The following is a 14,150-nucleotide window of genomic DNA, read 5'->3' as shown; positions in this document are numbered from 1 at the left end:
TCATGGATTTAAGATACAAGATAGATAATGAGATTTACTTATTAAATACATGGATCTCACATGATTATGTATGGAGTTCATAATGAATTGAGTCTAAGTAAGAATTTCTTATCTGATATATATAAGCTTCAATAATTAGAATAGCTGGAGTGCAGTACTCCTTTTATTAGTTTTTGAATTTGTTTGCCTTATAGAAATATCTAAGTATCTACTTGTGCAGGCTGTGCCATATATATATATATTTGCAATTTTTGTTTGTAGAACTGATAATAATATTATCACCTAGAATTTTCATTCCTAGTGAAAATGGAAGGATAAGGGTTTCATTAATGAGAATAGAAAAGGTAAGACACAAGCCATAACATCACCAACATGAAGATTACCTAGCACTCAAAAATGGTTGGCTCTTGGCCTTGTGAAAGAGGAGGTTAGGGGGCTAGAATCTCAATATGCATGATAGCATTTACTACCTTGCTTAAACCGTAGCAGGAAATAGCTGGATGGTAGTAGATCAAGGTATGCAATGAGCCACCAGTTCAGGTACAAGATATTATCATTACTAAACAATTAGACATTCAACCCATCATTGCAATGACCCAATTACAAGAGTGAAACTTTATCAGTTGAGCTATATCTCTTCAAGTCAAGTGGAACATGCATAAAGGGGTCAGATGTTTTTTTTTTTATTATTCTTTTCTTTGATGCAGTTTTAGAGCATACCTTCTGCTGTTTTCAATCTTAAATTGTAAGATTAGAATTGAAACTAAGAAAGATTTATTGCCACATAGTGACCCCATATGATTCACTTATGTTACATTTAGTTGATTGTAATACAATCAAATTTGTATTAAAATTTAATTAACATAAAAAATTAAATTTTTTTTTAAAAAAAATTTATTGGGTATATATACAATTGAATATATGTAAGAATTTTCTAAAAGAAAAAGCAAGAAAATTTATACCATCAAGTGCTTGCAATGGAAAAAAGGCACTCTAATTGTACACTGCCTCCAAAAATAGAATAGGTAGAATTACTAGAAGTTACTGTCTTTCACTAAAATTTTAGTGATCTCTTTACCATAACTAGCCAAAGTCACTAAATCTGGTAATCAATTGGAATCCAAGAAATCCAAGTGAAACCAATATCCCATTTATGGCAAACATTAGTTACAAAGACTCCTCCAACCATTCCTCCAAACCAGCAAGAAAGGTTAAAATTACAATACTGCCACTATCCTACTCTATATATGGTAGTGCTAATACCAAATCTAGCAATAAATGTAGTGTAAACAAGAGCCATCAACCCCTACCATATGGGTCCACAAAAGGCCTGTTAGACACCATATCAGCCCTAAAAATAGCAAAGATAAATCAAATAATTAATAAAAAAATATTCTCTAAATTTGGTGGTAGCTTTCTAAATGTGGTAAATGATGAATAACAGACAGGGTAAAACTTTGGCAAAGAAGGGCAGCAAGCAAGAGGCAGAGAAAAACCATTGTGTCTTTAACTTTGTCTAAAATTGGTATTGGCTTTTTCCTAATTTTAGCAGCTGCCCATATCTAGAAACACAAGCAAATTGCTATTTTGACCAAACCACTACAAGAAAGTAAATATTAGGATAATTTATAATTTATTTTTGAAATTTGATAAAATATACAATTTAATTTTTAATTTTTAAAATTAAGTAATTTAATTTCTGATATTTGGTAAAATTTATAATTTAGTCTCACTATTCAATTTATCATTAATTATATAAAAATAATCAAAATACCCTTAACTCTATATATTTTCTAACTTAAACAATTTAATTTGTATTATAAACAAAATAGTTTAAATAATTTAAGTTAGAAAAGATATAAAATTAAGTATATTTTGATTATTTTTTCTCTAACTAATGGTCAATTGGATAAAAAAGTTAGATGAAATGACTAAATTATAGATTTTGTTAAATTTTAAAGATTAAATTAGTTTGTTTTGAAAATATAAAAATTAAATTTTAAGTTTTGTTAAACCTTAAAATTAAATTATAATTTACCATATATATATATATATATATATATATATATACTCTTCTCTAAAATTGGCAGATGAATTTTAGAGACAAAACCTAGTGAACCAATTTTCTTTTATTAAACAAAAATTGAAAAATAAGGCTCAATGGGAAAATTAAAAAGGGAAGAAAAATATATTATAAACTCTAAAACACACTAGAAAACAAAACAAATGGGTTTCTACAAAGGCTATGACCTTTAACTCTTCTTCCCTTTCCATCTAAAAACAAGAAAATATTACACACAAAATACTAAAATAGGATGCTAAATTTAGCAAAGAAATAAATAATTTTGAAACCTCCTAAAAAGGCACCCACTCATAGCCCTACTAAAGAACAAAAGAGTATTTGTGGGTCCTACAAAAATAGACTCTCATTAGCACCTAACCACTCCAAATGTGGCAAAAGAATCATGCAGCACACTCTAATTAGTATACAGAGCCATGCAAACTTGCCGTTTCCAGCCCCTCTATCTCTCGCCATTTGTGTCAAAAAAAACGCTCTCTTTTTCTCTCTCTTTCTCCCTGACCCATTTATCTTCTCCTCTCTCCATATTTAGCAACCCCAAATAAGGGCTGCTTCTTTTCTCTCTGTCTATCTAGAGAAAGGAAGAAAGAAAACTCTTTGCTTTGTTTTAAAGATTGGAAATTGAATTTTGAGAGGATCCGATATATTTTTCCCCTTTTGTTGGTATTTGTGGTTGATCAGTTGGGTGTTTGTGTTTTTGGTGGAGGAAAAATGGGTAGAGGGAAGATTGAAATCAAGAGGATTGAGAATGCAAATAGCAGGCAGGTCACATTCTCTAAAAGAAGAACTGGGTTGCTTAAAAAGGCTCAAGAACTTGCCATTCTCTGTGATGCTGAAGTTGCTGTTATTATCTTCTCCAACACTGGCAAACTCTTTGAGTTCTCCAACTCTGGGTATGAGTAGTGTTTTTATGTTCATTCCTTTCTAACATTGCTAGTCAAGGGGAAAAAAATTGTTTTTGGGAATAATTTTTTTAAGTGATTGCATGTGTAAAATTTAATGGTGCTCTGGTTTTCTGGCAAATTTTCATGTGTGAATGGACTTTTCTGTCATTTTATTCTCAAGTTCACTAATTTATGAAGGAGTTCTGTATTTTTCTTTTAAAAGTTTCATTTTTAAATCCTCTGGATCATTGCATGTGATTTTTTTTTATTATGTTTTGATTATATCTGAAATAGCTTTTTTTTTATTAGTTGTTTATTCAGTTATTACTTTATGAATGATTCACTAAATTTATCTGATTACTTTTTTCCTCAATTACCGTTGCAATTTTTTATCAGACATATTGAAGGGTGTTTTATATTTTGTTTACGAGCTTTTCAAAATTCCTTTCAGTGATATTCTGTTTTATATACATATATATATGTTCCCTTTCAGAGATATTATTTTCAACTTGAATAGGATCGTGGGGTTTTGGGGGGTTTTATTGTTAATTTGCTTTTCTGCATGTAGCTGTGGTTTATGTGATAGACGTCTATGTGGGGTTTTATTCTTCTGATTGGTAAATTTACATTGATTTATGTGCGTTTCTTATTCTATAAGTCGATGATGGTACTTTTTCCTAAAAGATAATGTTGAATTTTACTGGATTTCCCGAACATAAATTTAGCTGTGTTTGCAACAGGCTGTGGTGTGGTTGATGTTTTTCTTTTCATTAAACTTTGATGCATGCATTGGATTATACTCATCTTTAATCTTCTGAGATGAACTCATTAACTTGTGTTGTTTGATTGATATGTGTTATAGGCACTCTTTTCCTTTCGAAAGTTTTCAATGTTGTTAGACTAATAACAAATGCATTCTTTGTTAGTTCTAATGATTCCTTCTTCTTCCTTATCTATTTGCTAGGCTGGTTTTTTACTGTAGCTATTACTATTGCCTATTGACTGCTGCTCTGTTCACTTGGAGGAGTTTTGAGGAAATGGGAATGAAAGAAATGAAGGTGTAGGTTGAAGGACAATCATCTAAACTGTGGTTCATGTCTTTTCATGGATTTATGGATGAAGAGTAAAACCATATATTCGGAAGACATCTAGGTCTTGTTTCAAAATAGCGGAAAGAGAAGATCAGATTATTGGTGAAAGAGTACTGAATGCTCTTAATTTATCATGTGGAAGTGAGGAATCACTGGATCAAGATAGAATAGAAACCAGTTATATATGCAATCCTGAGCGCTAAGTGATTCTTGATATAGTTGCAGAAAAGATCTTTTAACTTTTACTGGCATTTACCTAAAATTGTTGGCAAGAATAGGACCAAAAATTTGCCTTCTTTTTAAGATAATAACATGTGCTTATTCGCTCTTATTTCTGTTGTCACAGCATGAAGAGAACTCTTGCAAGATACAACAAGTGCATAGATTCCACAGAGTCTGCTAGAGTAGAATACAAGGCAGAGGTAGCCCTTGAATTATGTTTGCACTAGCAAAATCTGTTCTTTGTGAGTTTATGCATGCAAGTGTCATGCAGTGTCTTTTACTTTATTTCGAGGTTCCTTCTTACACATTGTTTCCTCTCTTCCTTTCTTTAATGCTGTTAGATGTTATGGATTTAACATTCTGTCCTTTTAACATTAATAGTAGTTTTGTTTTAAGGTTCCTTCTGATACGGTGTTCCCCTTCTTCTTTTCTTAATGCTGCTATCCACGGTTAAGTGTAAAGTATTTATGAAAAAAGAGAATTTGGAATATTAGCATGTCCCTAGAAATATCAATTGTAGTTTTGTTTTGGCGAAAAAATTTTCATGTTCGTTATGAAAATGCCTGAAAAAAATGTGTAGCTTCCTAGGCATAGGAACTGAATTTCTTCCATTTGCTTCTTAGCTTACATAGTTTTACCACTTCCATCTCCTCTTCAGAATGCGAAACAAATTTTCTATGTTTTAACGTGTGAAAACGCCATAGAAGAAAACAGATTAATAAAGCATTTGTACTCCTTGGCATCGAGGACAGTGGTGAGGCAGAATAATAAAACAATTTCAAATTTTAAATGAAATTTTGAGGATTTCACATCTTTCCAGAGGAAAGATGTAAACATGGAGGATTTAAAGGGAAATGTGTCCATTGCAAAGCAGTAAATTCATATAGTCCAGTCGAATGTCCTAATGATGAGAATTAGAAAAGAGAGTTTATGAAATTACATTTTGCTTGTTTAGTCCTTTTACGCTTAGCACTTTTGAGAACTCTACATCATACATATTACATGGTATATTGAACTTTACTCATGACGAATAGTGTCTAAATTCAAGTAAGAGTTGATGTTTCCAACTGTATGTTTCCTCTTCAGAAACAAGATTCAAAGGAGGTGGATGTCCTTAAAGAGGAAATTGATAAGCTACAAGCGAAACAGCTGTATGTGTTCTCTGCATTATTTTGTTGCCTTTTAACAATTATTTTGGGATAGTTAACCCCAAATTTTTGAGATAAAGGCTTAGTTGAGCTGAGTTGAGTTGTAACTATTATTTTGGGATAATTCTAGAACTCATTTTTGTGTGTATCCATGATTCTGTTTTCTATAGGATGCTCTTGGGCCAGGACCTGACTGGCTTGAGTTTGAAAGAGTTGCAACATCTAGAGCAGCAATTAAATGAAGGGTTATTGTGTGTGAAAGAGAAAAAGGTTTGGTCAATGTTTTTGTTAATTTTTGTTTTTCTTGTCCAAGTTCTATCATGAGAAGCAAAAGTAGCATATGGTGTGGTTAAGTAGTTTTGCATTTCAAGAAACTTAATAGAAGTTCTATCCGTTCAGGAGCATTTACTGATGGAACAACTAGAGCAATCCAGAGTACAGGTAATTCGAGCCCTAACTATTATGTGTATTTTACATTCTCTTGGGCAATGAACATTACAATAAACCTTCCTTTTGAATCATTCATGGAAGCATTTTGGTAGGATAAATGAGAATAACCTTTTAACTGTGTTGATTTTGGTTGTAAAAGTTGAAAGTTATCTTGTGGTCAAGACATGGCTTAGTTGGTAATTACACCTCTCCCTTGAGGGGCAGGTTTTCATTTCAAATCTGCTTTCTTCATATCATCTGAAATAATATCATAGAAATTGTTATATTTGCATAGCAAATATTTGAGGTTGTGTTTTAGCTAAGATGATCCAGTCTTTGAATGGCTGCGTTGATAAAGTTTGTCAGTTTCTGCTTACAGAAAAGAAATTATAACTTTCCTCTGACCAGTTATTCAATTTATTGTTATCAGGAACAGCGGGCCATGCTGGAGAATGAAACTTTGCGTAGACAGGTAAACTATAGTTTTCTTATGCAGATAATGAGTTTCTTACATTTTCTTTGAGAAATGTCTTATTTATAATGCTGTGCAAATTTTTGCTTCTTGTGTATTGAAGGTAGAGGAGCTTCGATGTTTCTTCCCAACAACTGATCATTCAGTCCCAACTTATCATGAATACTATTCTGTGGAGAGGAAGCATTCTCTTGTAAACAATGGTTCTGCAAGTCCAGACATGGCCTGCAATTACTCAATCGAGAAAGGAGATTCAGATACTACCCTGCATTTAGGGTATGCTACTGTTCTCATGTTACTCACCCTTCAGCTTATTAGTAAATTCTACAGCCTATCTTTTGTTGTACTCTGGGGAGATTTTGAGTTTTGCCAATAATTCATTGGAGTATATATGTTGGTAATGCCTAACTAGGCTTTCTAAGTAAAATTCCAGTTTATAAGAAATCCTTTTCTATTCTTTCTCGGCTAGAATATGAAATGATTTGAAACTGATTGCCCTTATCAAACAAACGTCTCTTATCAGATACTGAATTTCTTTATCTCATTCTCACATATAGCTTTATCTCCCAGGTTGCCAACTGATAGATACCGCAAGAGGAAGGCACCAGAGGGAGAAAGCCATTCCAATGATTCATGGAGCCAATTAGTCTTGCTGTGACCATTTTCTTAATGGCATTCTCCTTTACTGTCAATAGAAACAGGTAGAGTTGGTTCTAGCAGTTTCTGGAGGCGTTGGTTTAGCCAAACAAATGAAAATCCTTCCAAAGTTGTAGTTAGTGTTCCTTCGGTTACAGATGTTTCTTTTGTAGGAGAAACTGAAAGGCTCTTGTGACAGATGGAAACAAATAGCTAGTGTTACCCATTTTGAGTTTTGCTTCTTTTTTTCACCTGTATCAGAATAGTCTTTGCTGCTTAGTTTTTGGCTATGACCAGATCAGTAACTAGGATGCACTTCAGCTTCCATATGATGTCTCAGAGAAAAATCTGGTTCTATTGAAGCATCTTTTAATTTTTTTTTTTCCAGCAGTTCTAGATTTAACTTTGTGAATGAGGTATTATGCAGGTAAATTTTCAACAGATATTTCACCAATTTGAAGCTCATTAATGAAAAAACTATGCAAAAGTATACAATCTATATACAGAGTTTAAAAACAAATCAAAACTAGAAATCTATGATTTGTTTTTATGGTTTCTGAATCCGAATACCATTAAGCAATTCTTTTCTTCCAGCCAATAACTCAGAGAACAGACAATTCACCTCCTTGCTTAATCCATCCAGCAACTTCTCAAACTCCTGCAATTTTCTCTGCATCTCCTCTGCTGCATCACTGCCGTTTTTGCTGGCTATGGCGGCTGCGAGGCAATCAGCTGAATCTTTCAACTCTCTAACCTCCTTCAGCACACATCCTTTCTCCGTTACAACTCCACATATAATTGAATCCAAATTGATCAAAGCAGGGTTTGATAATGCCCCAGCAGCTCTTCTCATCTTCAAGTAAGCCCTATCATCACCACACAAACCAGCCAAAACAATACTGCATACCCAGAATCCTGTACTCCTTAACTCCAGCAAAGCTTGAAGGATAACCCATTCCTTGTCTGAGCTAGATCTTTTTTTCTCATCTTCTTTGTTCTCTTGATCCTTGAACTCTTTTCTCAAACTCTTGAACTCTATCATCTTCAGACGCTCCATCGCCGAGGAAGGTGAACTCTTCACAAGGCTCAAAGCATGAGATAAAGAAAGCCGAGCTAGTCCCAGATGAGAAAGAGCAGAACTAAAGTAGTTGAGAAGATCCAACAAGTCTAAACTATAGTTGAGATATTCTTCCATGGTCTTAGCCTCCCATTTGCTTGCATGGTAATCAATCTCCACAACTAGCTTTGCAAATGCTTTGTTGATCATGGGCAGCACCTGAAAACATTTATGTATCCATTCTAGGGAGAGGGTATCCAATCCAGCAGGATTCGAATTCAATAACAACTGGTGGGTTATACAACTAGAAACATCATATCGAAAAGCCTGCAAAGAAGCTGATAAGGCTTCAGGTAGCCGGTGGTCATGAAGATTCTCCAGCTTGAAGCATAATTTGCTAAGCCTTTCCACCAAGGGTACCATTGAGAACTCAATATAAAAAGGGAAGTTTGAAGGATGAAGTTATCAATGCAAGATTGGTTTTTATATCCAAGTTTGAAAATATATATATATTTTTTTCCTTCTTTGTTTCATAGCTAAATTGGAAGCAAGTTAAAAAGAAAAGAAATTGACAAAAACCAAAACCTCTGTGAGACTTTGAATATTGAAATAAATGGTAGCAAGCAAATGTGATTATCCTTCTGTGTTTTTAATTTGTTTCTTTCTTTAAACACGTTATGTTAACAAAGAGTTTAAAATGAGGAGGTCACTAAAGGCTAAAGCCACACGTTTTTGGGCAACAATGTCCTCTTGGGGGACTTTCCTTGGCAAGCAAGATAGGAAAGGGAAGATAAAAGGAAATAGCTGTGCTTTCAATATTTCCTGTTAATTAATAGAGATAGCTTCTGAGTTGCTTGCTGAACAAAGTTTTTTTTTTAATCATTTAATTTGGTTTCAATTCAAGTTTAATTAAGTTCATTTGCAGTTCGAATTAAATGCGAATTTGACTATTCAAATTCAATTTAAATTGGTCTGATTTTAATTTTAAATCAACCCTTTTATCTAACAATTTTTGGTTGTTCCTCACGAAAATTAGAGCATGATTTTTGCGGAATCTCAGTAGATATTTCAGTCAACTTCTCTCTAATGTGGCATTTCTCACCTGATTGTTTGAGAAATGCTTGTCAACTCAAAATATAATATTCATAATAAAAGTTATATTTTAAAAATAAAATGAATCAAGATTAATTCACCTAAGAGAAAATTATATATTTTTAAATATAATTATTTAAAATATAAAATTTATAAAATTAAATATCTCTAATAGTAGCTTAATATCAAAATATATTATAAAAAATAATTATATTTAACTCATTTTCAAAAATTAGCTCTAAGAGATAGATTTCCTAAGTTCTTATATTGCATAAGTTTTTTTTTTTAAATTATAAAAATGGAGACACCAAACGACGGACAATATAATAAATTAAAATAATTATTAAATTATTTAAATAAATAATTTATCAAAATTAAAATTATAATATAATATAATATAATATAAAATTTAAAGACTAAATAATTAATTTTTTAATATTTAAAAATTAAAATATAATATAATATAAAATTCGCGAAAGTAAATTGTAAATTCTACTCAAGATTAACAATATCAATATTTTATTAAAACCAATTTTAGTATCAAGAAAACACAAAATATATTTTAATATATTTTTCTAAAATTTACCAATTTATTCTTAAAATTTAAACCCTTAATATTTTTATAACTCAATTACTAATCAGATTGCTTAACTACATAAACTATACAAAAAGGAGCTTTCCTAGCAATAAAAAAAATAATAATAATAATTAAATAGTTACTAGTTTGCATATAGTAAAACACAAAAAAAAAAGTGAAAAACGTTTTAATTATTGTTATTATTAAAAGTTTTTATAAAATAATTATTTTTTCAGCCAATAAATTGTTATAAAATATTTATAGCTACAATTTCATTACAGCAACATGCATTAATTCATATATCAAATCATTGCTATTAAATTTAATATTTTTTATAATATAATTTAATATATTTTTTTCAAATATATCAAGTCGATATGAAATACGCTTTTAAAATAATTAAAAAAAATAAATTTAATTTTAATACAGAAAAATTAATTTGAAAATACTCTTAAAAAAATATTTAAAAGATAATAGGAAAAATGTTTCTTCCAAGTTTGCTATAAATAGTCTTTAAATAAGGAGGCATATTATATTCACTTTCATGATCACCAATCACACGGTGACGTCTATAAATTTCATCAGCAAATCCATATTTGAATGTATTTGGATTGGGTTGGGAACCGGTCGAATTTTTACAGGTACCTTATCCCATCGAACCCTAATAGGATGAGTTTGGATATTATATAATTAGGTTCGATATGAGTTCGAGTTTGAAAAATAATATTCGTGGTGTGTTCGGATCGGGTTCATGTTTTATATATTGGGTATCCGTTACCTGAACCCATTTACATAAATACTTAATTAAATATAAAATATAAATTTTATAATAATGTTTATAAATATTTATATTTTTTATTTTATATAAAATAGAATTTAAATATTTTATAAAATCATTAAAAATTTAAAATATAAATTATTAATAAAAATAAATTTTTATACAAAATATGAATTAAAATATATAAAATCAAACGGGTTTGAGTTTTTTTTTTTGTAATAATAATCAGGTTTGAGACGGGTTCGAATAGTTGATAATAAATTTTAAATAAGTTTGAAATGGACTCAAATTTTAATAATATTAATCAGGTTCGGATTTAAATTCGGATAGGTTAATTTTCATAGGTACCCTACTCATTATCTTTCCTATCTTATTCCTCACAAGTACGATGCCCAACGGACCGAGTAAAAGAAAGTCGGAAAGTATATATCAAGTTTAAAATAATATTTGCATTGATTTTGGGTTGATTTAAATTTTATATATTAAATATTAATTATTTAAATTGATTTGTTTAAATAATTAATTAAATTTTAGCCAATAACACAATGAGTAAACAGTAAATTACCTGTTTATTAATTTATTTTTTAAAAATATTTATTAATTTAGTTAATTTTTAAAATTAATAAAAAAAAAAGATAAAAACTCCCTAATAGTGAAACCCAATCCCATGGGCTGGATCCAAAGATTTAGAACAACATTCCTCAACTACATATGTTTGGTAACATTGTGATTGCTGGGCCTAAAGCTTTGATCTTTCCATTGAACTCCAAATGAATCATTAGTTACCTGGACAGTCCAGTAAAATATCCAATTTAATCATTTTTTTTAATATATTTTGACATTTCCAATAAAAAAAATTCCTATCAATTTATACATGAAATTGAGTTTTTATATCATGAATTTATAAATTGAGAAATGTTAGCTACCATCTCTGTTAACAATCACTTTTAACACTTGTCATGTTATCGATCCACATTATTTATCTTTTTTTTTAATAGTTACTGATGAATAAATATGTGAATAAGTGGTAAAAAAGAAAAAAAAAACCCTCTTTTTTGTCTTTTAGTAATAAATAGGAGAGAGAAATAAGAGAGATCGAGATGATGGCTATTAAGAATCTGTTTAGTATTATTGTTAGAATTATTATTAAAAAATTAATTTTTAAAATATAATAGTTAGAAAATATTAAAAAATAATTTAATATTAAATTTGATAAATTTTAATTATAAGAATACTAAAATAATAAAATAACTTTTTTCAAATTATTTTTTTAATATTATCTAAAATTATATTTTTATTTAAAAAAATAATTTTGATCTCCAAATATAATTCCAAATATGCGCTAAAAGAGATAGATAATTTGAACAATTAATATGACAAATATTAAAATTAATCGTTAATGAAGCTAGAAGTTAGCATTCCTATTATAGGGGTGCAGCTACAAAGAACTCAAGCTTATAAGAAAATGAATTTATCAACAATTTATTGAATATTTATATATAGATTTGTGCATTTTATAGACATACTTTAACTAATTTCGCATGCATCTCGATATAAATATTTAATCTAACAATTGTTAAGCTTATTATCGTATAAGTTCGAGCTTGTATTAGATGCACCCATTTTATAATTATAGCCTCAAATGTTCTTTATTGAAATTCAAATCTTATTGATAAGACAAACTTTCAAATTACTATATACTCTCTCCTGCTCATTTTAAGTGATGTTTTGGAATTTTTTTTTATCTTATTTTATTTATTATTTTAAAAAATTAAGAAAGTATTAATTATTTTTTTTTCAACTTTACCCTTAGCTATTATTATTCTCAATGCACTTATCTCCTCTCATCACCTTTTTATATTCTAAGGTGATGAAGAAGCACCAGTGCCTATGCCATTATTTAGAGGACCCATCACCAAAGCCAAAGCTAGAGAGCTGCAAGCATTGGTGTTGGAGCATTGTGAGCACAAGGGGGATCAAAATTGCCATGTTAGACTTTCTTGCATATTGTTGGAATCTAGGTGGATCGTTCTTGTCACACCCTACTCCTCGTAAGATGTAACATGTTCCCGTAGTACACCTAATGAATTACCGTACTTCACCTACCGGTAACCCATTAAATATACTACAAGGGATTTTAAAACAATTTTCGTTCATTTTGGAATTGGTGGCTAAAATTTTTTTCAAATATTAAACACCTTTATTTAAAGTCCAAACATAAATCAAATTTTTGGATATTTAAGATTTTCGCAATTTTTACAAAAATTTCGGCAGAGTGCCGTCTGTATTTTCAAAAAACAGTTCTTCAAAACCTGAAAATAAAAACACTTCCAATATATTACTCAATCACAACTTCATTTGCAACCACCAAACTTCAAATCAGCAACAATGGCAACACTTCAACTCAAAATCCAAATTTCAAATCAAAATTAATAACTCAAAACATTTCATGAACTCATGCACATTGCATTTTAAATATTTAATTTACATTCATAAGTTAATTTACAAACACAAAATCTCAAAAATAATATTATTACAATTTTATCTGTACAACTGCTCAAACTACAGAGATACATATGCATACTATCATATTTACATCAAACTAAACTACTAGGGTATAGACAATACCCGTACAGAAATTCTTCAACCGTGTTCCTCTCTGACTGTAGCAGCTCACTCTACTGCTATGTCCTTTTCTCTATCTGCGACAGCAAGTTAAAGCTATCGCTGAGTATATAAATACTCAGTGGTGCACAATAAAGCATAAAATGTAAAATATAAAACATTTATGAACAAATCATCATTCAAAAATCTCATAATCGTATTTCACAAATTTTTTCTCAAATCACATTTATAACAAATCATAATTTTCAAAACTTAATATAGCAAAACTTAATCAAACAATTTAATAAACATAGTGTTGCCAAACAATAACACAACTTAGGCCATGACACAAAATTTCCGAACATGCCGTGTGTACATCACGACAAGGCAAACACTCTCACTAATCGAAATCAATGAGGGAGGTGGCTAGCTAGCTAATGAGTACTCATCCAAACTCGCCCCTCAGACTGGAAAGCCAGAGAGGGAGGAAACTGATCAAATATCAAACTCACCCCACAAGTGGATGAGGAACATATTAATATTGCCATGCCAAGTGTGAATTAAAACGATTTAAATCAAAAGCATCATAAATACTTCATCATGGTAATGTCACAATTCAATATTTCAAATTATTCAAAACAATTTAAATCAAGTTATTCAAGCATTTCATACAATTCGCAAATCATATTTTATTCCAAACTTTTCATTTTCAAAGTAGGCAACACACTATTTTTCAAATAAGATTTTCAAAGCCATAACTAAATTCAAAACCATTTGTTCAAATATTTCATACAATCAATAAATAATTTTCATTCCAAATTTCCATTGAAAAATAGGCAACACAACATTCTCGAAATTCACAATGAACAAAATACATTTACAATGTATAGCAAATCAATTTCCATTATGAAAACTATAATTTAAAAATTTTGTGCACAAACCTCAAACGAGTCGCCTCTTGGCCTCGACTCGGTTCCTCGAGTTCCTTCCTGGTATTCTTTTCAACTGAAACACACAATTTTATAATGTTTCAGTACTAGAACTTAACATAAATCCAAAATAAATTTAACTTCACTTTTA

The 14,150-nt window shown here is 30.2% G+C and overlaps 2 protein-coding genes across 2 annotated transcripts; one reads left to right on the top strand and one right to left on the bottom strand.

The window, feature by feature from the left end:
• Positions 1 to 2,525: 2,525 nt before the first annotated feature.
• LOC110670633 (agamous-like MADS-box protein AGL15) lies at positions 2,526 to 7,344 on the top strand. Its single transcript, XM_021832736.2, has 8 exons — positions 2,526 to 2,973; positions 4,402 to 4,477; positions 5,364 to 5,428; positions 5,596 to 5,695; positions 5,825 to 5,866; positions 6,285 to 6,326; positions 6,430 to 6,602; positions 6,897 to 7,344. The coding sequence occupies exons 1-8, from the start codon at positions 2,792 to 2,794 to the stop codon at positions 6,982 to 6,984; spliced, it is 768 nt and encodes a 255-aa protein (XP_021688428.2). The 5' UTR covers positions 2,526 to 2,791; the 3' UTR covers positions 6,985 to 7,344.
• A 63-nt stretch (positions 7,345 to 7,407) lies between these two features.
• LOC110670630 (uncharacterized) lies at positions 7,408 to 8,611 on the bottom strand. Its single transcript, XM_021832735.2, has one exon. The coding sequence runs from the start codon at positions 8,440 to 8,442 to the stop codon at positions 7,510 to 7,512; it is 933 nt and encodes a 310-aa protein (XP_021688427.2). The 5' UTR covers positions 8,443 to 8,611; the 3' UTR covers positions 7,408 to 7,509.
• Between the last annotated feature and the right edge of the window lie 5,539 nt (positions 8,612 to 14,150).

The sequence above is a fragment of the Hevea brasiliensis genome, chromosome 14 (assembly GCF_030052815.1).
Source record: "Hevea brasiliensis isolate MT/VB/25A 57/8 chromosome 14, ASM3005281v1, whole genome shotgun sequence".
Classification (NCBI taxonomy): domain Eukaryota; kingdom Viridiplantae; phylum Streptophyta; class Magnoliopsida; order Malpighiales; family Euphorbiaceae; genus Hevea; species Hevea brasiliensis.
This window is presented reverse-complemented; position numbering and strand designations above follow the sequence as displayed.